The following is a 26527-nucleotide window of genomic DNA, read 5'->3' on the forward strand; positions in this document are numbered from 1 at the left end:
AATACAGTTTTTAAAGTCAAGTCACCTTTATTTGTATAGTGCTTTATACAATACTGGTTGAGTCAAACTGGAAAATATAATAATAAAGTACAAAAAGGTTTTTAAAAGTAATGATACAAGTAAAATAAAATAAAGCTGCAAGGTTAGTACAATGTATATATGTTTTACAGTTTTATACGCATAGGTATAAATACACACACACATATACATATATATATATATATATATATGCATAACTTTATTATTTAAAATGTATATCTAAAATATAATACAGTTTAATAAATAAAATAGATATTAATATATAATTTTTCATATTACACGTTTCATAAACGAAAATTTTGGTGTGAAAATGTTCTTCATTGTGACTAAAATATCGCAGTATAAAATGTATTAATGTTAATATAAACAGGCTCGAGTTTCCTCATGTACGTAAATAGACACCGCCATCTGTTGGTAGGTGCGCGTCACTGCGTGCCTGTGCGTCAAACTGAACTGACCAATCACAGCACGCCTACTGGTTTTGAATTGAAGTGGCAGTATGGCGGTCCGCGGACGACAGAGTTGTTGTTTTTATTGACGCTTTGAGGCGCGTCCAGTCCGAGACTTTTTTTTTTTTTTTACTGTCGGAATGATACTAAACCGGACGAAGAAAGGACTAGGCTTTTTTTATTATTATAAACAAAATAACTTTTAATAGTTTACAAAACAGGATATCAACGCTCGCAGGTCAGTTTTAGTTATGCGTTTACGTAAACATGTATTTTTAAACTAAATTGGCAGGTAATTCACCTCGGTGTACTCATTATTACACAACAATTAACATTAAATTTGTGGACTGAAGTACATGTGGGACAACCTCAAAAAAATTCTATAGTCAAAAGTCTTGTTTTTTGATACAATAATGGATGGATCAAAAGAAATAGAGACTACAGCATCTTTTAATAAAACCAAAGAAATAAACAGGACCTATGTGATCTCAGCACTCACAAAATGTGGAGAAAACGCTTTTAAAACACCATCCTCTGGTGCCAGACTCACTCTTCAGAGAAAACCCAGCAGCAGAACCGCTCCAAAACACCTTGAAGAACCCACACAGGAGAACCCAGGAGGAGAGAAACGCCTGACCCTTCAGCGCAGGACACGAACAGGCTCCTTAAACACAACCAAAGTCCTGACCGAACCCAATCCAGCAAGAGAGACCCACCAAACCATCAAAACACCTGGGAAAGCCTCCTCCAAAACTAGTTCTGAGAAGATCAGATCCGTCCATGATGAGGGCAAAACTGTTTCGACACCTACAAGAAGAACCCAGTTTGAGAAATTAAGCATCAAGAAAGATGTCTTTGAGAGGCTGGCTGCTAATGATGCATCTAGACCCACATCCACCAAACACACAACTGCTGGAAGACAGAAGCCAATGCAGATGAGCACTGAAACTGCAAAATCAACTGCTGAGAAGGTTCAGATTAGTGGTTCAGAGAGGCACATGACCCCCTCCTTACATTCAGCACAGGTGAGGAGACCCACAGCCCTAATGAGCTCCTCGGCTCATGGAGGAGCAGGTGTTTGTAGAGCTGCTCCTGCTGAAGGACACGCTCCTCTTGAAGCTGTGAGCAGAGCTAGTGCTCCACAACCCCAAGAGCTGAAGATGGAGAACAGTGCGGTCACGGTCGCAGTCCGAGTAAGACCTTTCTGTTCAAGGTAAGACACTTTTTGAACTTTTATTTTGGCGGCATGCTGTTTTGAGGCAAGTTCGAGAATACAAATTTGTTCTTTTGAAAACAATCATAAGGCGATTGTCTGTCTGCGTGTGTAAAACATAATTAAAACTTAATTCAGTTCTCAAAAAAATAGAACAAGTTCATCTTATTTGAATTACCGCAAACATAATATTTATTTTATTCCCCCTTTTATTAGAAAACATTAATAAATAAAAGAGAGACATTTCATAAAATTGTGGCAAGCATTTTAAATAATGATCACATTTTGTTTTCTTATTTTTTTTATGAACATTGTAATTTTGACAGCATTCGTTAGCCTTAATTGTTGAACACTTTTATTTAATTTATTTTAAGGGGGGAAAATAACTCATTTTTTGGGAAATATTAATTTGGAAATGAATAAACTATCTCTAATTACAAACCAACAACCAATTTAACTTCTTCTGAGTTATGCATTAGTCAGTCAACCCATTCTGATATTACATTCAATATACTCTATATTATATTTACTATTTATTGAAAAATATTTATGTTTATTTATTTCTAGTATTTTTATTAGTTATTTAGTATTTAGTTACCACTTGAGGTGAATGGTAATATTACGTAATTAATATTAAATATTATATAAAATAATATTATAATATTATATATATATAATTAGTATAGTTATAATTTAATATTATTGTGCACCGTGCCACATGTACTAAAATGTTTTGCTTTCGTGTGTGTGTGTGTGTTTGTAGGGAGAAAAAGGAGAAAGCCCATCAAGTCATCTTCATGAACGACCATGAAACTGTTGTGCAGCATCCAGATAATAAACAAAGCTACACATTTACCTTTGACTTCTCTTTTTGCTCTGTCAACGAATCGGATACAAGCTTTGCCAGTCAGCAGATGGTTTATGAAAAACTGGCTCGGCCCTTGCTTGAAAGAGCATTTGAAGGATTTAACACGTGTCTCTTTGCATATGGCCAAACGGGTTCAGGAAAGTCCTACACGTAAGTGATGATTCTCTTTTAATTCTTTATTTTATTTCAGGGCTGCTTTTCTCAAAAGCATCGTAAGCCTAAGTATTGCCACCAAAGATCTCTGCAATCAACTTTACAATGTGTCTGAGAAGCGCATCCCTGATCAATATTTTCAAAGTGTCGTTTGGGATGTTTTCTAGTATGATGGGTTTCGGTGAAGAGGCTGGCGTTATTCCCAGATTCTGCAAGGAACTTTTCTCCAGATTGTCTAGAACTGAAAACAAAGAGGTTACTGTCCCATATGATGATTATTTATTTGCAATTTACGAATGAATAAATATAGCTTGTGTAACCTTTCTAAATGCAAACTTGTTTTCTATTTAAGATCTCCCGCCATCTGGAGATGAGCTATTTTGAGGTGTACAATGAGAAAATCCATGATTTGCTGGTGGCAAAGGACGAGCAAAACCAGAAGAAAATGCCTGTAATTGCAATAACTCAATAAAATGCATGAAATGCTACACATTTCTTGTAGTTTTTTGATTGATCTGTTCAGTTATTGCTATTCAGTCCTTTTCATGTCTTCTCCAGCTGCGTGTCAGAGAGCATCCTGTCTATGGGCCTTATGTTGCAGACCTGTCCACGTAAGCAAACATTTCATTTAAATAACAGGATTACTATGGCCACAACTTTTTTTGGTCTTGTTTTTTTATTTATTTATTTTTTTGTTGTCTTGTGGTTTTGTTTAATGTTATTTTATTTTGTTATTTTATGTTGTGTTTTTACATTGTTTTGTTTTATTGTGTTTTATTGTGTTGTGTTTGTTTTATTGGTTGTGTTGTGTTTTTTATTTTAATTTTTTTTATTTTGTTGTTGTTATTTCATGAAATGTTATTTTATTTAGATTTTTGGTTTTGATGTTTTGTAAAAAAAAATATATATATTTATTTTTTTATTTTTTTGCAGTGTTTTAATTATTTTATTTTATTCTTTGTTTTGTTTTGTGCCGCTGTCACTAAACTCTATGCTCTCCTTCAGGAATGTAGTCACATCTTATGCTGATATTAAGGTAATTTAAAAGATCTGTTCACTTTATACATTCATCATATATTAATTTTGTTCATACCATTAATACAGTTTTCCTTCCCCCATCTTCACAGACTTGGCTTGAACTCGGTAACAAACAAAGAGCCACGGCCGCCACCGGCATGAACGATAAAAGCTCCAGATCACACTCTGTTTTCACTCTGGTCATGATGCAAACTAAAGTAAGACCCTCAGATTTGTATTTCCAATGAAATGCTACTTTTACCTCAGCCAACAAATGAATGATTTTATGATGTGTTTGTGTTAGTCATATGATGGTGTTTCCATGTGCACAGACAGAGTTTGTGGAGGGAGAGGAGCACGATCACTGCATCACCAGCCGGATAAACCTGGTGGATCTGGCAGGAAGTGAGCGCTGTACTTCAGCCCAGACCAGTGGAGACCGGCTCAGGGTAATCCAGCATCCAGTAGCTCTGTTTACTCTGTGCCACCCACAGTGCATTCAGCTGCTTACCGTCTTGTACATTTTAAATGGGGGTTAATTGGATTACAGTACTTTACTAAATACTGTAATGCATCATGAAATCTTAAATCTGACATATTTGAAATGTGAATTTATTAACTTTTCCCAGGAGGGAGTGAGTATCAACAAGTCTCTGCTCACGCTGGGAAAGGTGATCTCGTCACTCTCAGAACAGGCTCAGACCAGAAAGAAAGTCTTCACGCCGTACAGAGAGTCAGTGCTCACATGGTGAGAAGCTTTTGAATTTGTATTAATATTTTTATATTTCACTGCTGTTTTGTTATTTTGAATTACACAAAACAAAACAGCAGTCACAGCTTCAGCAGCGTAATGCATTTCCATGGCCCTGATGTCATGGAACTTCTGTGAGACCTATTTTCTTATATTTTGCGGACCTAGAAAGGTCATTGAAAAGGAAATGTTATGTTTTTTTCCCTTTGTCCCAGTTTTCATTTTTTTTTCCTCAAGTATTTCTTCAAAGGGAAAAATAACTTTAATATAATAATAATATTGATTTCATAAATGTAAGAATTAAATGTTTAAAATTTTAATTGTCATTAATTGTCATTTTTATTATTTAATTTAATTAAATTTTCTGTACCTAGAAAGGTCATAGAAAACAAAATGTTTTTTTCTCCTTTGTCCCGGTTTTTTTTCAACAATTTCTTTTTTTATATTATTATTATTATTATATATAGTGTTCATATTAATGGCACAAATATAATAATTAAAAATGTTTTTATTTACCATTGTCATTAATTAACATTGTCATGTTTATATATTTTACATATTACTATGCATCTTATTGCACCAATGTGGCCTTTGGGTACTCGGCAAAAGTGGGAAAAATGTATAGAAGAGCAGAAAATTACACCAGATTTATTGTTGACGAAAGCAGCAGAAGTGCTTCAGCTCCCTCTTGTGTTCAGGTTACTGAAGGAAAGCCTTGGTGGAAACTCCAAGACGGCTATGATCGCCACCCTGAGTCCTGCGGCCTGTAACATGGAGGAGAGCCTGAGCACCTTACGCTACGCCCAGCAGGCCCGTATGATCATTAACATAGCCAAAGTCAACGAGGACACCAATGCCAAACTGATCCGAGGTCAGCCTCTGTATTCTGACACACCGGCTCTACAGCTTCTGAAAATGTCTTTTTGTGTATGCTTGTATTTAGTGGAGTTGTTTTTGGTATTTAATAATAATGATATATTTATTATTATTTTATTCACATATATTATTTGACATTTTTTGTATATTATTGAGAATGTGTGTGACACAACTCCTTTTCAGAGCTGAAAGCAGAGGTGGAGAAGCTCCGTGCGGCTCAGATGAGCTCTCGGGGCATCGAGCCGGAGAAAATGAGACTGTTTCAGCAAGAGATCGCCTCTCTTAAGACTAAACTCTCACAACAGGAACACGAAATGGCTGAAGCTCACAGGTGTGTGGATATCAACTACAAAACTCAGGGTTAAGACTCTCATTATACAGTGAAAATAAAATGAAGTGCTGTGATTTTCGAAGCGAACCGTATATTTAGGGAGGAATATCTAGTACGGAGGGAATTGATAATGTTTTTTGGGAATTCACAGTGATGTGGAAAGCCGGCGTTATGAGAATAAAGCAGGATTTGTTTTTGTTTTTAAATGAGTAAATAGGTTCAGTTTTGATTTGATTGACAACACATGGTCACATAGTGTTCAGCTTATTGACTAATCTATATAATCAATTTTTGTGTACTTGCTTTGTAATTATGTAAGGCTGAATTGTTACTGCTATTTTTATTGTTATTAAAATGTAAATATAATAATAACAGTAACAACTTGATTTAAAAATAACTGTTTATATAATAATTTATATAAATTGTTTAAAGAATAAAGCAATGCACTTATTATTATTATTATTATACATTATAAATAGTTAATGTAATTATATAATTTATTAATATATAACGAATAACAATAATAGAATGTAAGTTTAATCTGCATAAAAAAATACTTTAATACTAGCAATAGTGTTTTACAATATTAGTGTTTTTACTGTATTTGTGATCAAGTGAATGCAGACATTGTGGGCGTAAGAGACAGTGTAAGAGACTTCTCCTTCTCAAAAACATTCATAAATAATCAAAATAATCAAGCTTTTTAGATAAATCATGTTTAATGTTCTGTTGTTCAGTAAGTCAACACAAGAAAGTATATATTTTAATCCATTACCTTTACATGAACCAATATAACAAGTAATAAACGCCATTATTTACATAAATCATGACAAAAGTCATAGTCTTTCAGGAATAACATGCCTCAAGAGAAACTCTAACCTCTCCGATGTTTCTCATTCCTTTAAAGTGCAAAAATCCCCGGCACGTAGCCAGGTTAGTTTGAGGTGAGGGAAAGTGGCTTTAGAGTAGAAAAAGGCAAAACGCAGGAGTTTTCTGTGGTCTCAGGTCGCAGCAGACGGGATATTCAAGGGTTGAAACATGTTTGGCTGTTTTCCCAGCCCATGACATCATACTGACATCAGTGGAAAAGTAAAGCTGTTCAAACGGAAAAGTAATTTTATTATAATTCTGATTATTTTTATATATTCTGTGATGAATACATGGAATATTTTTCGTTTTATAAGGTTGTTGCATTCTGTAATGTGTAGTATGTATTATTTTCAAAACTATTCTATTTAATGAAAAGATAAAGATTATATACAAACCATACATAAATGCATATAATAGATTCAATGCAATATAAAATGTTTTACACATAATAAAACGAACAGTCCTTTGATAAAAGCTTTTAAATTGTGTACGCTTACTTCATATCAAGGTTTTCCATTTTATGTGTCATTCGATATGTGCAGAACTTGGAAAGAAAAGCTAGAAGAGGCAGAGAGGAGGAAACGAGAGGAAACCAAAGAGCTGCAGGTAATGATTCGCCCCCACACTTGCAAATAACCGTTGGATGTCGGTGTCTGATGGATCGATGAGCTTTTCAAACGTGCTTCATGGCAGTTTTCTTTCTCTTTCTTTGTCTGTTTATTCACCATGCCTCGTTCAGCGCGCCGGTGTCACCTTTAAAGTGGATAATCGGCTGCCTAACCTTGTGAACCTGAATGAGGATCCGCAGCTGTCAGAGATGCTGCTGTACATGATTAAAGAGGGCGAGACCAAGGTCGGCAAGCTCAAGTCTGAGTCGGCCCACGACATCCAGCTGTCTGGAGCTCTCATCGCCGATGAGCACTGGTGAGACGGCTCACATCCACAGTCATTCACATCATTTTTGGTTTGATTAAAGGAGGCATTTTATCTTCAAAACGATTGGACTTGTACATTTAAAGGAACAGGTCACCTGTCATTATCATCCTGTCATCATATTGTTCCAAACATTTATATTACATTTACATTTATTCATTTAGCAGACGCTTTTATCCAAAGCGACTAACAGATGAGGACAGTGGAAGCAATCAAAAACAACAAAAAGAGCAATGAAATATAAGTGCTATAACAAGTCTCAGTTAGGTTAACACAGTACACGAAGCATGGGCTTTTAAATCATATAATAAATAAAAAGAAAACAGATAGAATAAAAAAAGAATAGAGCAAGCTAGTGTTTGAGATCTTTACACACACACACACACACACACACACACACACACACACGTACAATTGCATAATAAATGAAAAGAAAATAGAATACAAAAAGATTAGAAAAGTAGTTAGATTTTTTTAAGAATAGAATTAGAAAAGTGAGTGTTAAAGTTAGAGGGTCAAATAAAGATGGAGGAGATGTGTTTTAAGCCGATTCTTGAAGATGGCTAAGGACTCAGCTGCTCGGATTGAGTTGGGGAGGTCATTCCACCAGGAGGGAATATTTAATTTAAAAGTCTGTAAAAGTGACTGTGCTTCTTTGGAATGGCACAATCAAGCGACGTTCACTTCCAGAATGTAAGCTTCTAGAGGCACATAAGTCTGAAGTAACACATTTAGGTAAATTTAGGTAAATGGGTGCAGAGCCAGTGGTAGTTTTGTAGGCAAACATCAATGCCTTGAATTTTATGCAAGCAGCTACTGGAAGCCAGTGCAAATTGATAAACAGAGGTGTGACATGTATTATTTTTGGCTCATTAAAAATGTATCTTTTGCTGCCGCGTTCTGAATTAAACCAAACCTGCTTGAATTTCGTTGTACTACTGAACACAGAAGAAGATATTTTGGAGAATGTTTGTAACCAAACGGTTGACGGTGGTCATCAACTTCTGTAGTATTTTCTTTTTTTTTTTTCATACGATGGAAGTCAATGGCTGCCGTCACCTGTTTGGTTACCAACAAAATATGTTCAGTAGTACAAAGAAGTTCATACTTCAACTAAATCTATTAAAATCATTCACAGTAATTGAAATAAAGATATTTATATATATATATATATATATAGTACAGACCAAAAGTTTGGACACACCTTCTCATTCAAAGAGTTTTCTTTATTTTCATGACTATGAAAATTGTAGATTCACACTGAAGGCATCAAAACTATGAATTAACACATGTGGAATTATAAATGGAATTATATACATAACAAAAAAGTGTGAAACAACTGAAAATATGTCATATTCTAGGTTCTTCAAAGTAGCCACCTTTTGCTTTGATTACTGCTTTGCACACTCTTGGCATTCTCTTGATGAGCTTCAAGAGGTAGTCACCTGAAATGGTCTTCCAACAGTCTTGAAGGAGTTCCCCGAGAGATGCTTAGCACTTGTTGGCCCTTTTGCCTTCAGTCTGCGGTCCAGCTCACCCCTAAACCATCTCGATTGGGTTCAGGTCTGGTGACTGTGGAGGCCAGGTCATCTGGCGCAGCACCCCATCACTCTCCTTCTTGGTCAAATAGCCCTTGATGCCTTCAGTGTGACATAGTCATGAAAATAAAGAAAACTCTTTGAATGAGAAGGTGTGTCCAAACTTTTGGTCTGTACTGTATGTATGTATGTATGTATATATATATATATATATATATATATATATATATGTATGTGTGTGTGTGTATGTATGTATATATGCATGTATGTATGTGTATATACACATACAGTACAAATACCTAAACTTAAAAAATGAAAATAACACACTGAAATAACACTGTGTAAAATTACTTAAACTAACATAAAAAAACGTTAAATATAAAACGAGTTAATATAAACCTAATTTACAATATAATAGTATATAGATAATGCTGTTCAAAGGAAGACAAAAGAAGATATTTTAAATAATGTGCTGGTCGCTTTTATCCATACAATTATAATTAATTATAAACGAGTCTTTTAAGCTTCAAAAATGATGTAAAATCACCCTAAAAATGCTTATATATTTGCTGACATGCATCATGTATGTGTTTTTATGTTATAACCGATAACGGATAATTGGCTGATGTTAAAAAAAAACTAAACAAAACTATTTTGCGCAAGTAAATTAAGAATAAAACAGCTATGCTAGTTGATTTGGGCATCACAACAATAGAATGTACAGTATGAAAAATAGATGTTCATTTTGAGATTTCTGATCATGATTAAATTTTTACAGTAAATTGTTAGTGCTAAAATATTAACTCAGCAAGAGTTACATGATGACGAAAGTAATCGAAATGTTATTTAGTAGTTGTGTACAAACAATTAAACATGTAAAATTAATTTCCAATATGTCATATTGTTTTTCCTTGCCTTTTCAGTGTCATCTCTAGTGTGAAAGGTACCGTCAGTATTAAACCAATGGCAAATGCCAAGACCTTCGTGAATGGACATCTTGTGTCTGAGTGCACCGTCCTCCACCACGTGAGTTCCTGAAGTGCCCTCTGTTCTGAGAACCGCCACATAAATCCTCAAATTGTTTATTTGTTTATTCAATTTCCACCTCTTGGTTTCAGGGAGACCGTGTGATTCTTGGAGGAGATCACTATTTTCGGTTCAACCACCCCGCTGAGGTTCAGAGCGGGAAGCGCGCGTCCTGTTGGAACAGTGGAGATGGTCAAAAGGACTTCGAGTTTGCCAAAAACGAGCTGCTGTTGGCCCAGAGAGCTCAGTGAGTTCAAGCCCAATATTCACTAGTTTATTTACAGGAACTCATTTGACTTGGTTTAATTGGAAAAAATGCTGGATAATTGTAAAATCTAATAAAGAAGGCCAAAACATATGAGGAGATGTCCGTTTTTGATTTTTATTTACATTTTTCTCTATAGACTTGAAGCAGAGATTGAGGCAGCTCGGTTGAAGGCCAAAGAGGAGATGATGCAGGGCATTCAGGTGGCAAAAGAGATGGCACAGAAAGAGCTGAGCGAGCTGAAGAGTCAGTACGAGAAGAGAATCAAAGCTCTGGAGCGAGAGCTGGTAAGAAGTTCACATACGTGTCAGTGTGTAGCATGTGTGACTCCTGTGTACTCCAGCTAACCAAACGCTTTGTCAGGATGAGGAGAGTGAACGGAAGAGAGTCCACGAGCTGGATAAAAAGAGGGTGGTCTGTCAGATAGAGCAACTGCAGACAGCAAAGTCTCTGCTAGAGCAGGAAGTCAACACCCATAATAGACGTCTGCAGATGGAGGCCCAAGCTACAAGACAGGTACCAAAAGACCAGCTCAAGTCAAAACTGATGCTCTTTTCTTTCATAGTTTCTTTCACAGGCATAGTTCACCCAAAAATGAAAATTTGCTGTTAAAGGTACAATTTGTAAGATATTTGCAGTAAAATATCCAAAAACCACTAGGCTAGTGTTATATATTTTGTCCAGCTGATTACTAACAATATCTCTAATGTTTTCAACTACTTGTAAATCATGAGAAAACTCCCATTCTAAACAGTGACACGGGGCAGTGCAGCCGCCTGTCAATGACGTTAGTTACCCTTTTTTACCGCCTTTACTGACGTAGAAACCACATGACAACAGTGTCGTGGACAAATGCGGAAGTAGCTTCGCGTCAAACTTCAACTAGAAAGAGATGCCGATCTCGCTTGTTTTACTCGACAGGTGAGTTGTTTTGATTCGTATCTTTACAGAAAACATATGCTATTATAACGATCAACAAGATTAGTATTATGGGGCATACACGCCAAACGCGAGGACGCGTCTGATCCATAGTCTGATCGCGTCTTTGCATTGAATTTGTATGTAATCTACTCGCGCAAATCGTTGAACTCGCGTTAAATCCATGATTTATCTTTCCGTCTGATTGATGGCCGTCAGCTGTTGGGTAGAAGACAACAAATCCCATCATTCCATGCTCCTCCTTAGCGTCATCTAACTACGCGATTGTTATTGTTTTGGTAGTGCGCCCTCTAGTGGCAGGTCCTACAACCTGTACCTTTAGTTTACTCCCAGTAGAACAGTAAAACTGAAACCGTGGTCCTTGGTGATTTCATTAAAAAAAAACTAATAAAAAAAAATATTTGTACCAATACCATTTATTCAGTTTTAGTTATTTATTTAGATTTATGTATAATATTTATTTAGTCAGTTATAGTTATCCATTTTGTTTAGTTATATATTTAGTTAATTCAGCTAGTTATATTTGTAATATTTAACTTAGTTATTAGTTAGTTAACTTATGTGTTAGTTTTAGTTATAATATTTATTCAGTTATTTTTTATCCATATAATTTTTTGTAGTTAATTTAGTTAGCTTTATACTTATTTTAATTATTCAGTTATGTATTTTATTTTTTTAGATTAGCTAGTTTAGTTATAACTATTACTAAAGTACATAAATAATATATTATTTAGTTAGCTTTTACTTATATTATTTAGCAACATTTATATAAAATCTTTTTATTTGTGACTCATTCAGATTTGTACATTTTCTTCCATAGGCGATGGCCGATCATGATATCCGGCATGCTAAAATTGTAGAGGCGCTTGAAGCAGAGAAGAGGAAGATTGCAGAAGATCTTGCTCAGATTGAGAGAAAGCGTGCTCAAAAAATGCTCCAGGCCACTAAAACAGGTACATGCAGACTTTAAATATAAAAGACATGGGGTTTTCCATCAGTAATGTTCTCAACGGTGTGTTATTCACCATATCTTTGTTCAATGTTTGCAGCCCACCCACAGTGGGATTCCTTGAAGCTGTCTTTGATGATTGAAGAAGCTAACAAAATCAGTGCCAATCTCAGGAAACACACAGTCTTCAGCAGGTACAGTTATTTAGCAGGTGTAACTCATTTAATGTTTCTGGATCTATGTCTTTGGTAAAGCATTAACCAATCAGAATTCATGCAAATTTAGAAAAAAGTTTAGAAAACATTTTATGAAACGAATTTAATATGAAGTACATTTAATTTAAATAAATTATTAAATTAATTAACAATAAAGTAATATAAATTTCTATAGCGAATTAAATTCCTCCATTATTATGGAAAAGAAATTCCAGTTGGCTACAAATTGCTCTTTCTGAATACAGCATTTATAAATAGATTTAAAATCCCTGTCCATCTATCACTAATGACTGGAAAAGTGTGGTTAGTCATTTTGTGTATGAGCGAGTAGTTTGTAAATTCTGCCTTTACTAAACATGAACGTTTTTGGAGGGAATCAGATGTGGATTTATGTTTTCATAACAGACATGAGGCGACCGATAAAGTGAGCGAGGGTGGAGACGCCCAACTGCAGGTCCAAGTTCAGAACACCAAACTGGGAATTTCCACCTTCTGGAGTCTGGAGAAGTTCCAGAGCAACTTGGCTGCCATGAGAGAGCTTGAGCAGGTGGCTTAAATAAAAGATATTCACCTAATGAATAGCTGTAAACCTGCTGCTTAAGCTGCATTTTGTAGCAAAGTACATACCATTACACTGTGTCCTAACCTTTTGAAATCATATATTAGTGATAAATGATATCCTCTTCAGTGTTAATCCAGGTTTTGTCTCTAACTTCATACAACCATTTGCTGTTTTGGTTTCTGTTTTTGTAGCTTTTAAAGTTTTTCTGTTGCTTGTTGTTTTATTTATTTAGTGTTTTTATCTATTTTTTGTTTTGGGTTTTTTTTTTTTTTTTTTTTTTTTTTTTGTGTTGTAGGATCTCTTTTATCATTTTGTTTAATTTTATTCAGTGTTTAGTTTTGATTCATTTAGTTTTTTTTTATTGTTTATTGTTTGTTTGTTTTTTCTTTGACATTGGAAAGTTTTGATCTTGGTTTTGTTTAATGCTTAGCCATTTTATTTATTTTAATATTTTTATTTGTGCAGCATGTCACTTGACATTTGTTTTATTTTGTTTTTCATTTTATTTAGTTTTAAATGTGTGTATGTTTGTGTGTGTGTGTGTGTGTATGTATATATATATATGTGTGTGTGTGATGATTAGTGTTTTTGTTTTGTGTAGCAAATCAATTGACATTGGAAAGTTTTGGTTGTTTTTATTTCATTTTATGTAGCGTTTAGCTTTGTTGTATTTTATTTTTATGTAGCTTTTACTTGAAATTGAAAATTTGCGTCACACTTGATTTGAACAAAGTGCTGAGTATTTATCGCAGCGCTGAGATGTTCGAACACAATAATATATGAGGCAATTTGAAGCCGTTTATTTCCTTGTAATTACCCAGTAAAAGCAGGAAGCGTCCAGTATGGGCACTTGCTCTTATTATTATCAAAAAGAACCGGTGGCTAAATCAAGTCTGATGTTTATTGGCTGTAGGGGGAGAGCACCTCTAAAGATGATGACGTGTTTTACAACCCTAATGATGAGTGGGAACCAGACCTATCTGCCTCTTCCTCAACCTCATCTTTCTCTCGCAGAAGGTATTTGAGTTTATTAGTCTTCTCGTTGAGTCCATGATGCTGTTCTTCGGCTCTCTGTACTTCTGTGTTGAGGAACGAAAGAACAGAAGCATACTTTGTGCCTAACACTGGTTCTTGTTTTACACCATGATGATATTTTCCCCCTTATAAACCAAGCCCTATGGGAATGCACATTCCTGCAGCATTTTTTAATCCATTGCCTACTTGACCATGTGACTACAGTCTAATTCAGTATTGGTAAATCAAAACCCCTTCTACAAGTCTTAAGTCAGCTCATAGATATTACTTTGCTTTTCACGTCTTGACTTCCTCTCATGTCTTTCAGTCCTTGAAATGAACCGTAAATAATATTCCACTCGAATTGTACACCATGATGTAACCGGCTCTTAAAGAAGCATCTGAATGATAATGATGGTTCACGTCAAGCTATAAGTTCAAATGTATCTAGATTTCTTTTTTTCTGTTTCTTGTGGCTCAGGAGTAGAAGTTTGCTAAAGAGCAGGAGGATTTCTGGCCGTCTCTATGAGATCCGAGTGCACCCCATTCAAAGCCTACATTGTGCTCCCTCACAGTCCACTGGTAAAGTACCCTTTATATTGTATCTGGCTCTTCGGCTCTTTAAATGAGTTTAGCATCTTTCAGATTAGTACTTTTCAAGAGATAATTCACTCAAAAATTTGGTTTCTGTCTTCATTTACTCACCTCATGTAATTTCAAACCTGTATGGCTTTCTTCAAAATAAGATTTATTTTTTAAGAATGGTTCAGTGTTTTTTGTCAATACAGTGAAAGGCAGTGGGGTCCAAAAAATGTTAAATTGACTAAATTTTTTGTTCATGAGTAAAAAAGCTTTATCACGAGAATCCTGCGGCTGCTAGTGGTGCTTACAAGATTAAAAGTAAAAAAATTAAAAGCTATAATAGTACATAAATAATACTGAAATGATGTTTAATACTAGAATAACGGACAAATTCTTTTTTTTTTTTTTCAAATTAAATAACTTTGATATTCTGTGTCTTTTTAGGGCTGATGAACAAGCCCCCCTCTCTGCACCCTAGCACCTCTGACTCCGCCCTCCCAGCCATCTGCAAAGATCTGATTGGCTCTGCAGTTGCTCGCCTGCGCTCCTGCCAATCAGCTGAGGAAAGCGAAAGCTTGGCCGACAACCTGACCCTGGATCTGCTGGCGGTTCACCGTGCCGTGAGGTCCATCGCAGACCTCTACGAGCACCTTGACGACGACTGTCAGGAGAACTGTAAGCATCAGAGCGTCTTTAACAAACCTAAATCAACAAAGCCATTCATCAGTGTCAATATTCAGCTCGATATGAATGCACAAGACCGATGTCATCACAGCCCTCACAAAGAGCCTCATTTCGTTCTGTTTGTGTGTTTGTGAACAGTGTTTGCCTGCAGTACTGAAGCCCAGACTCATCTAGTGAAGGCCACGTCTGCTGTTGAAAGGGCTGTGTTCATAACCATGCACTGGGTCTCCAGCATTAAGCCCAGCTCTGATTCAGTGTCTCCGAGAGCTGAGGAGCTCAAGACTGAGGTCAAGAAAATTGGAGGCTACCTTCAGTTACTCATTCAGGTGCTCATTACAGTTCATAGTCAGTTAATGGCAGTTGCATTTATGTGATGCTTTTAGCTCTATAGGGGGACCATAGAAAAAAAATAAAATGCAACCATCTCATCAAAAATAATGTCTTAAATGTATATAATGTCTTAAAATAGTGCATCAGTGTTTTGTCCCTTTATTAGTTTTGCACAAAAATATAAAAATATTACTAATAGAGTAGTAATAATATATATTTGCCTGTTTAGACTTTTAATAAATGTTACTATTTCTTTCATTTAGATTAATTAAATATTAAATGTATTATTATTAATATTGAGTCCATTTACCAACATTTTGACTTTGAATTATTATTATTCTTTAACTGATTAAGTGTTTTAAATTTGCCTGTATACCTTAATATTTCTTGAAATGAAACAAAATGTGCAAAACATTGATAAACAAGTCAAATTTAAACCACTTAATCAGTTCCAATCAAATAAAAAAATATAATGAATTGTCAAAATGTTGATAAATACACTCAACAATAATAATAATTAATAACGACAACAATACATTGTTTAAATATAAATCATAAAAAATAATCTAACAATAATAATAAATTCTAGAATTGTATAATTATTATTCTTATTATTGGTGGTATTTACAAAGATTTTTTATTTGTTTAACTGGCTTACCTTTAAACTGATTATTGTGTGTATATCTAGCAGTAAAATGTATTAAATTCGCTTAATATTTATTTAATTTACTTTAATTCATTTAAAGACACTGGCATTATTGTTGTTGTTGTGCACATTTAAGTATTTTAATAATCAATTTATTTGATTTCTCACCTGATTATATATTGGTTTAAATTGCCCCACCACAAGTATCTAGTAGTCAGATTATATAATACATTTGTGCTGAGTATCAACATCGGAATTTTCAGTAAAAGCCTTCTGAGAGTGTCGGTCTTTTTGTGTTTTGCTCTTTCAGGGCTGTGACTCTGAGATCTCCTCCATGGTAACGGAGGCCCAGAGGAAGGTTGCCAAGTGTATGAAAGTGGCTCTCAAAACCATTGGTTTGCTGGCGGCAGTGAATGGGATGGATCTTCGTTTGATTGAACATAGTTCAGAAATCATAGACAATGTGGGCATATTTTTTTTTGCTGACATTAACAGCCCTATAGTAGGTTTGACATAGAAAAAAACCATCAGAATCAAACATTCACCACCGTTGTCTTTCTCTTTAGAGGTCAGTTGTGGATTCTTTGCGGGATGGGATGCGTCAGAGTGTGACTGATCTTCTCCTCATAGGTCAGAGGATCACTACTGAGATGCAGAGAGATCTTTCATCTGCTCATATACCGGTAGGTTCTCTTAATAAGTATCATGGAATATTATCTCAAGAAATAACCTTAAAATTTTATCTTTATTTATCCAGTGAATGTTGTAAATGCATTTCATATTAACTGATAAAAATGTATACTTCATTTCATAATATAAATTCTAATATATTTCACAGAGTCAGAAATCCAATGTAATGGATGTCGCCAGCAGTTTGCAGAGCTACTTCCGCTGCTGTTTGTCGGTACGCCTTACAAACAGCTGTTATTTGTCATTGAGTTAAAATGTTTTGGATTGATGACCAGCCCAACAATGACTGAGGGGGACAGCGCTTGTAAAACGCTGAACCTGAGCGCTCTTATCGCACGTATTGGGTCGTTTTGCTGTTTACAAAATAAATGGTTTGAGTGGAGTGTCATCTGTCACCTTAATGTGGCTGTGACTGTTATCTGTAATACACAAACTACAGGCTCGTTGTTATTGTTCAGCAAGAGAATGGGATGCTGGGATAAGGAAAAATGGATGCATCCCACCTGCTCACCCATTCCTCAATCCCACCCACCGTACCTGAACCCTGTGGTCTTAAACAAACGAGATAGATACAATAAATGTGTATATTTTATTCAAATATTTTTTATTTATATTAAAGTATATTATATTAGTATATAATAAATACTATTATTTAGTATTTATTTAATTTTTGTATGGTTTTTATTTCCATTTTCTTTTTGTTGTTTTTTTGTGGTAGGTTGTTTGACTTTGTTTTGTTTGGTCTGGCTTTGGTTTGCTTCGTTTATTTAATTTTTGTTGTTGTTATTATTTTTTTTGGGGGGGGGGGGCAGGAATTGGTGTGGTTTTGGTTTCGTTTCCTATTTATTTATTTTATTTTATATTTTTTGGGGGGTTGGTTTGCTTTCGTTTGATGTGGCTTTGGTCTGGTTTGGTTGTTTTACTTATTTTCTATTTAGCTTTTATGGTTTGTTTTTGTTTTATTTCATTTTTTTGTTTCGTTTTGTGGATTTGTTTGGTTTTTCTTTGGGCTTTATTTAGTTTTTATTTCTTTTATTGGTAAACTTTCCCTTCAAGAGATGTTTGTACATCTGCTTTTTCACAGCAGAGGTCAGACACGTTTGAGGATCGTTCAGAGGATGATGAAGGCTCAGACTTGTGTGCCATTAAGAACACCACCGCTAAACTCCTCAAGCTGAACCGAGCGATCAAAGATCTCCACTCATCTTTGTTGCACTCTCTGAAGGGTACAGCATTCTTTCCACAATAGCATTCATATAAAACACACTTCTCAACTATGACAAATATGTGACATGACTTCATTTTATTAATGTAACACAGGGAGAGGCAGTGACGCTGGCCTTAGTCAGACAATACAGTCTGTATCCAGGACAATTGATGATGTCATCAACGGCCTCTCATACGAAACAGCTGGGAGACGTTCCGACAGTCTCAAGCTTCCGTGTGAGAAGAACATCATGGCCTCCCGTGATCAAGTGCACTCGGCGCTGAAGGCTTTGACAGCAGCGTTCAATAAAAGCACAGATGGAATAGAGACGCTGGACACAGACAGACAGTTCATTCAGCCAGGTTATGGCAGCAGAAATCGAACCGTTCCTAAAGTTGTGTATTCTCTTTCCTCAGGCATTAGCGAGAGTTCCAGAGATGTCCGCTGGGTGTGATTGGGATAGCCACAGATTGAAGTCATGTACTAGTACTAGTCTACTATATTGGGTATAATGGTTAATGCTAAGGTTGGCTCACTTTTCATTTTGATGTATATACAGTATGCACTCATGCAGGCCTACAATAGTTTGGTTGCTAATTTTGTACAATTTAACTGTATGATTTTAAAGAAGAACTTAATTGTATAACTTACGAAGATGGGTTTCTGTGTATTTTGCAAGCACCTAGGTCTTTTATAACTCATGCAGAAAAGTACTTCTGGATATATATTTGCACTTGAAACCTTTGCACAGGCTTGGGCGCACTGGTATGGAGACTTGATTTTTATCATTTGCAGTACCGTTTACTCTGGATCATGTAATTGTTCCACACTAATTTATACTTTCAGTAATAAACACTCACTGGGACAAGAAGTCTGGTGTTCTTTTTAAACATACTGCACATTGCCTGCCTTTTTTTGTATTTCTTCGGGGACGTACTGTCAACAAGCACCATGCTTCTGATGGGATGAGAGGTCCTGACTCTCTATGGACCTAAAAAATCCCACAACGTCTTGTGAAAAGAGTACAGGTGTGATACCCCCCCACCACCACCACACAAACACACACACGCACTGTATAAATGTAACTTTTTATTATTATATAAGGGGCTGGGGCCACTAAAATAATTGTAGTAATGTCAGTAAGACTTTTAAAGTTTTTAAAGAAGTCTGTTATGCTCATCGAAGAAGCATAACAGACTTCTTTAAAAACTTTAAAAGTCTTACTGATGTCTTACTGACATTACTACAATTATTTTAGTGGCCCCAGCCCCTTATATAATAATAATAAGTTATTTCTAATAAGTTAATAATTATTATTATTAATAATACTTATTATTAATAATATTAAGTTATCATACTGCATTTACAGTATGTTATTATAATATAAAATAATGGTTTATATTCTTAACTATATAAATATTTTCTAAATATTTGCTATCTTCTTATCAATTTAACACATCCTTGCTGAATAAAAGTTTTAATTTCTTATATAAAAAAAGAAAGAATAAAAAAATTACTGACCCCAAACTTTTGAAGTTTTCATACATCAAAGAATCATGAAAAAAAGTATTCAATTCAATTGAAGTTTATTTGTATAGCACCTTTTACGATACAAATCATTACAAAGCAACTTTACAGAAAATTACGTTTCTACTATATTTAGTAGTAGCTTATCAGTGGTGACTGTCAGTTTGTGTGCATATGAAAATTTATACAAGAGGAATTCAGACGATGAACATTATTAACAGCAATTATTATATGATGCAATCACACTTGTAGAAATATTTGTTATCACAGGTTCCAAAATATATATATATATTAAGCAGCAGATCAGTTCCCGGCACTGAAAATAAATCAGCATAATATAATGATTTCTGAAGATCATGTGACACTGAAGACTGGAGTAACGATGCTGAAAATTCAGCTTTGCATCACAGGAATAAATTACATTTTAATGTATATTAAAATAGAGAAAAACGTTATTTTTACGTCATAATATTTCGCAATATTATTTTTCCTCCATGTATTTTTAATCAAAAATTAAATAAATGCAGCTTTGATGACCATAAAAAACTTTTTTAAGAACAGGCTCAAACACTCGTGTGAGGGGAGTGGCGGGAACTGCTCTGTGTTCTAGAGCGCGAGGCACTGCTTCTCATGATCTCACTCAGGAGCTCCTCACAGCACATCCGACAGCCAGCGCCTGAACCGCTGCTAAACTTCACTCTTCGAGATAAAATATTACATTTATGACTATAACTTTACGTCATATCAGGTAATTGACGTTTTTTTCAGTTTTTATAAACTTATACATGAATATTTAACGTTTCTGCTCGAGATGAACTGAAGTAAGTTAATATTCTGTACACTTTTTAGTTTTTTTTTTATCATTTAAAAGTTACATTTGCGTCACTGTTAATCAATGTGTTTTGTTCGCAGGATGAATTTGTTGAAAATTATCTACTTCAACGTTATTGTAAGTAATCCATAATACTAAATAGTCTACGTTTAAATATTATGTTGTAAAAAATTGTCTTCCTGATATAAATACTCGCGTTCATATATTACCATATCATTAATATAGATATAATGAATACCTATATAAATTGAATTAATATTATTATTTTTTTTCTCAAGGTCCTCATTCATCACTGCATGGAAAAAGGTAATCACAGCATTCACATTGTAATTGTTTATATAAAACATGCTTAAAATTTAAATATAATCATGCAGGACTGATTTATGTTATATTCCTCTCACTATTTTATAAAACAGATGTTAATATGAAAGATACTAACTAAGACAATCCAAAGGAGAGTTAGAAATCACATGGACAGATTTACAGCATATTAGAATGATTTCATGGACAGATTTACGGTTTGTTTACACCAAAAGTGGTCACTAAGATGTGAGGCTATTTATGTTTGTCAACAAAAATGCCCCTGTATTTACAGGAGAGAGCAAAACCCTGCTTACACATGATGCTTATTACCCCGAGTATGTGCCAGATCGACAGCCATGGCATGTTGCCCGCAGACTCTGCCTCCAGCGTTCAGGGTCCTTGGTGATGGTGTCCAGTATTGAAGAGATTCAAAAGTTAAACCGTTTTCTACGGTCCCTGAATATCACCCAACCTGTATGGATAGAAAGTGCAGGCATGTTCCAAAAAAATGGTGAGCACCGTATCCCACATATCCTACATTGGCAATATTGTTTTCCAGTAAACATTACATGTTGTTTTCCAGGTCCTCCAGACATATACATGCTGGAATTTCCAGTGCGTCCACACCGGAAATCGGCTCGCCTCCGCCACAAGTTCCTTAACATGGAAGCGCTTACCGTTTGTGCTCACCTCCAGCTTGATCCCACTTGCCACGGACTGTCCACAGTCTTCTCGTACGCCATTAGCTCGTTCATTAAAGAATTCCAACTCCAAGCACAAATCACTGGGAACGACCTGGTCCACCTTGCATTGCTGGTGCATGGTTCAACCACCACCTACATAACTGGCTTTCCCAGTGATGCCTCCTGGCATTTTGTTTGCGCGAGTTGGGTTGGGAATAGTGGAAAGTGGGTCATCTGGGTGAATGGAACGGTTGTGGGTTCTGGGAATTCCCTCAACTCAACCAATCACATTGAAGGCGATGGCCTTTTCATGATCGGACAAGACCAGGAGACCTACGGAGGCTACAACGGCGACAAGGCGCTTTGTGGAAACGTTACGCAACTGTACATGTGGGATCGTTTGTTAGTCGACACTGAGATTAAAAGCATGGAAAAACTTTGCTCAACTGTCCCTTCTGGTTTGTTCTTCAAGTGGAATGAGTCCTTACTGGAAATAGAGACGTCCCTGCAGACTCGTAGAGGGAGATCGCTGTGTGAAGGTAGAGTTGTTGGAGGTGGTTTTAGACTCTCCCGTCTTTGCATAATAATTTCCACTCTCCCATGCAAATACAGCCAAGTTTCGATTAGTAACCTCAGGCCGAGATGGTTGTAAATATTTCATCCATGCAGTAATGCTGAGACCCACCCTTCAGAACATACTCTTTACTTCAAGAGAGGACACATGGTCTTTACAGACTTGGAAAGTCTAGGACTATGATTCATGATGACTTCTTAAAATTGGCAGAGTAGAAACAAACTTTGGTTGATGTCAGTTCGGTTGCCCCAGACAGATGAATTTGTTCAGAAAGATCCATTTTCTGCTAAGCTACGTTTTGTTCTTGTTTCTTATAGGTTCCAAAATCCAACCACAAGACCAGCTTGTCAACTCTGGGTTGTATCCAAGTTTGCATCACAATTCTTCCAACATTTCTCCCAAGACCTGTGTAGCTTTTGACCCTGCAAGTGGAAAACGTATCAATGACTTATGTTCAACACACAGAGGAAGTGTTTGTCTGTTTCCAAAAGGTGATCATCTGCTTTATGACATTTTTGAAGCTCTACTAAAGACCTAATGTAACACAAGTAATGACATATATTTTATTATGGATTGCTATGTACATCTGAGCGAAACTGGTTTTTGAGAAATGAAAAAAAATGTAGGTGTAATAGTTCGTGGGAGGAAAGGAAGAGGACAAAGGGGTCGGCTGAACTGCTGACGTATTTATTAACTCAAACTACAACTCAAACTTCACAAACACCAAACGGTGACTTTTACTCTGACATCAACACGTTCGCACAACACTTCTGGTTTACTCTTTCCGGTTTCCGATTCCCGTCAGCAGTCCGTCTCTCTCTCGACTGCTTCTGTCTCTCCTGGCGTTTTATACTCTCTCCGCGCCAATTACTGAAACGAGAAACAGGTTGATAGTTTTTGCCCAAACCACTCACTTACCGCTCGTCTCCTGATTCTCTCTCCCGCTGCAGACTTCGCTAAACCACGCCCCCCCTGCCACATACCCCCACTGCCCGTCTCAGGCCGTCTCTTTGAGAGCTTCCAGCTAATGTACAGCATCGGCCGTTCCTCCCCCTCTATCTCCTTGGACAGGACTGCCCCCAGCCCCCTGTCCGATGCGTCTGTCTGCAACAGAAAAGGGAGAGAAAAATCAGGAGAGTGTAACAACGACCCGCCACACAGAGCAGCCTTGACCTGGGTAAAGGCCTGCTGACACGGCTCCGTCCACTGGACCGTATCTGGCACCTCCTTTTTGGTCTTGGGACGTGGGCAGGTCGCAATATTCTGTCAAATTTATCATTGCTGTCTTATCAATTTGGGGACGCACCTGTCCATGCCCCAAGTGGAAGCCCAGATACCTTACTTCCACATGCCCAATCGCACACTTCTTTGGGTTGGCCGTGAGCCCCGCTCCCCTCAGCAACCTCAGGACAGCCCTCAGATGCTGCATATGCCGCTGCCAATCATTACTAAATATAATGATATCATCCAGGTAGGCAGCCGCATATGCAGCATGGGGCCGCAGAATCTTATCCATGAGGCGCTGAAAGGTAGCTGGTGCCCCGAACAAGCCAAACGGAAGGGTAACAAACTGGTGTAAGCCAAACGGCGTTGTGGAAGCTGTCTTTTCTCTGGATAATGGAGACAAGGGGATCTGCCAATAGCCCTTTGTTAAGTCCAATGTCGAATAAAAACGAGCCGTGCCTAGCCGATCAAGCAACTCGTCAACCCGCAGCATGTCGAAATTTCGACACAGCATTCACCTTGCGGTAATCCACACAGAACCGGACTGAGCCGTCCATTTTCGGAACTAAAACTATCAGGCTCGCCCAGTTACTGTTGGATTCTTCTATTACTCCCATATCAAGCATAGCGCCTAATTCAGCCTGAACTACTTTTTTCTTGTGCTCAGGTAAGCGATACGGCCGGCTGCGAACTACCACGTCCGGCTCGGTCTCGTTATGGTGGTGAATCAGTTAGTACGGCCCGGTAGGGGAGAGAAGACGTCGGCAAACTCTGCCTGTAATTTCGTTAAATCAGAGAGTTGGGAGTAATACAAGTACTTTCTCTCCCGGTGCAAATTTGCGTAATCTAGTTCCCCTACTATACAGTTGGCTCTGGTGGTCCTGGGCTTGTAACAAATTCTCCATTGATAGCCGCCCCAACGTGTGGAGTTTTGTTCTCAAGTCCAGCACATACTGAATTTCGTTTTTGCCCTGAGATGGTCCCTCCTCCCAAGTTTCTCTCAGGACATCCAGCACCCCTCGGGGCTGGCGTCCATGGAGAAGCTCAAAGGGGGAAAACCCCGTGGAGGCTTGTGGGACCTCTCGCACAGCAAATAACAAGGGCTCTAGCCACCTATCCCAATTTTTGGCGTCTTCATGAACAAACTTACGGATCATGGCTTTAAGTGTGCGATTAAACCGTTCAACCAGGCCATCAGTTTGTGGGTGATAGACGCTAGTTCGAATCGATTTAATGCCCAACAATCCGTACAGTTCGCGTAGCGTACGTGACATAAACGCCGTGCCCTGATCAGGGAGGATTTCTTTTGGAACCCCCACCCGGGAGATAAGACGGAAATGTTTAGCGGAAATGTTGCGGAGGGCCACTGCTTCAGGATATCGTGTTGCATAATCAACTATGACTAATGCAAAGCGATGTCCTCGTGCCGATCGCTCTAATGGCCCGATGAGGTCCATCCCAATTCTCTCGAAGGGGAACTGCATTAAGGGAAGAGGGCGCAAAGGCGCTTTTGGGGCAGCCGGTGGGTTCACCAACTGACATTCCGAACAAGACGCGCACCACCTGCCCACGTTGTCATGAATGCCCGGCCAAAAGAAACAGGTCATGAGGCGATTCAGTGTTGCTCCCTGTCCCAAATGGCCCGCCATAGGTTTAGAATGAGCCGCATGGAAAAGCATTTCCCTGCGGCTCTTCGGAATTAACAATTGGGTTGTATTCACTTTTGTCCGAGTGTCTTGGGTCACTCGATACAACCGGTCTTTTAAAATGGCAAAATACGGATAGGTGAGCGGGAGGGCAGGTTGGAGAGGCTGGCCATCGATGGAGCGGACCTGCTGAAACGCATGTTTTAATGTCTCATCCTGAGACTGCTCCAGAGGAAAGTCATCACGCTCCGAGAGAATCAGTCTCCCGATTTCGTTCGGTCCCTCTGAAGCAGAACCCAGCGGTCCTGGCTCAGTTTCTCCCACCTGTACCCGCGCGGTCTCCTTCCGTGCCTTATTCCCCCAAGAGGCATCCGCACATAACGATCCCAATAAAACCGTAAACGCGGGCCAATTCGTTCCCAAAATTATCGGATGCCGGAGGTGGGGACTAACCGCCACCTCTACATTATGCTTTTGTCCCCGGAATTGAATAATAATTGGGACAACCGGATACTCCACCACATCCCTGTGTACGCACCGCACCTTAACCACGCGGCTTGTATCCAATACCCCCGGTTGAATCAGGCTTTGATGGATTGAGGTTTGGTTACATCCTGAATCCACCAAGGCCGGATATGTACCCCCCTTGATACTCACAGGTATTTGGTACTCGCCAGCCTGACCGGGGGTGACCTGGGGGACGTCCGGGACCCGGACCATCGTCCCCACCTCCATCACTGGACACCTGTCCACGAAATGCTCCGGGTCCCCGCAACGCCAACAGGCCAGCCCAGACCTACCCGCCGCCCCAATGGCAGGGAGTGGATTGGAATATTGGCGCGGAGAGAATTGGCGCGGAGAGAAACGGAAGCACTGTCCCCTCCGGCAGCCATAAGCCCTTGGATTCACGAAGTGCACTTGTTCAATCCCGCCTCGCCCACGAGGAGGGCAGAATGGACGGGACCTAGGGAGAGGGACAGGGCGAGAGAGAGAAGGGGGAGAGAGAGAGAGGGAGAGAGAGAGTTAGGGGGCAGGACTTCGCTAAACCACGCCCCCCCTGCCACAGTAGGGTTGGACTTGGTTCTATCCATTGGGTATTGATTGGATGAAGGCAAGTCTCAATGTGAGAGAGGGATAGGGTTCAAGCAGACTAGCTAAATGATTGGTTTCAATTCAATATTATGAAACATAATGAAAATAAACATTTATGCATCATTTGCTCACAATAAGATTAGTAACATGCATTTACAAAATGTATAAAATATAATATTATAAAATATGATTTTCATCTCTAAAGGTTTTACAAGGACATTACAGTGTTCCAAACCACAATTTAGTAGATTGCAAATACAAATTATTTTGCGATAATAATTTTAAGATCTAGTTGTCATCGGAGGCAATCATAAAGTCTATGTTACAGTGCATGCAACAAGATGATGTCCGATTCATGGAAAAATTGTTCTTATGAACCTGTTCTTTTTACTGAGGCTGTCAAAAATATTTGCGAAACGACCTCTGAACTTGCTTGTGAATTTGCAGTGTGAATCAGGTTCTCTTAGTGAATATAGTTCACAATGATGACTCACTGAAC

The 26527-nt window shown here is 37.6% G+C and overlaps 2 protein-coding genes and 1 long non-coding RNA gene across 3 annotated transcripts in view; 2 read left to right on the plus strand and 1 right to left on the minus strand.

Annotated features, from left to right (window-relative positions):
- Positions 1-538: 538 nt before the first annotated feature.
- On the plus strand, positions 539-19018 carry kif14 (kinesin family member 14). The gene is made up of 29 exons (XM_059543158.1): positions 539-1701; positions 2465-2719; positions 2890-2977; positions 3075-3173; positions 3281-3333; positions 3728-3758; positions 3850-3957; positions 4072-4188; positions 4369-4487; positions 5189-5361; positions 5550-5697; positions 7110-7173; positions 7307-7491; positions 9962-10064; positions 10157-10311; positions 10469-10616; positions 10693-10845; positions 12089-12221; positions 12318-12411; positions 12838-12979; positions 13908-14011; positions 14490-14590; positions 15035-15265; positions 15413-15600; positions 16561-16713; positions 16817-16933; positions 17089-17154; positions 18025-18166; positions 18261-19018. Exons 1-29 carry the CDS (start codon positions 902-904, stop codon positions 18599-18601), a joined length of 4611 nt encoding a protein of 1536 aa, XP_059399141.1. The 5' UTR covers positions 539-901; the 3' UTR covers positions 18602-19018.
- Positions 6398-7310, minus strand: LOC132131172 (uncharacterized). Its single transcript, XR_009428852.1, has 2 exons — positions 7065-7310; positions 6398-6792 (listed from the first exon to the last, which is right to left on the minus strand). It is a non-coding gene; the product is annotated as an uncharacterized LOC132131172 (long non-coding RNA).
- Positions 19019-20285: 1267 nt separating the features above from the next.
- LOC132131382 (adhesion G-protein coupled receptor D2) overlaps positions 20286-26527 on the plus strand; it is a 78863-nt gene continuing 72621 nt past the window's right edge. Inside the window, exons 1-6 of the mRNA XM_059543397.1 lie at positions 20286-20422; positions 20587-20623; positions 20785-20812; positions 21102-21320; positions 21393-22031; positions 22384-22503. Coding sequence (XP_059399380.1) covers positions 20397-20422; positions 20587-20623; positions 20785-20812; positions 21102-21320; positions 21393-22031; positions 22384-22503 — 1069 coding nt within the window. The 5' untranslated portion in view covers positions 20286-20396. The remainder of the gene's footprint in view (positions 20423-20586; positions 20624-20784; positions 20813-21101; positions 21321-21392; positions 22032-22383; positions 22504-26527) is intronic.

This window comes from Carassius carassius, chromosome 48, assembly GCF_963082965.1.
Source record: "Carassius carassius chromosome 48, fCarCar2.1, whole genome shotgun sequence".
Taxonomy (NCBI): Eukaryota; Metazoa; Chordata; class Actinopteri; order Cypriniformes; family Cyprinidae; genus Carassius; species Carassius carassius.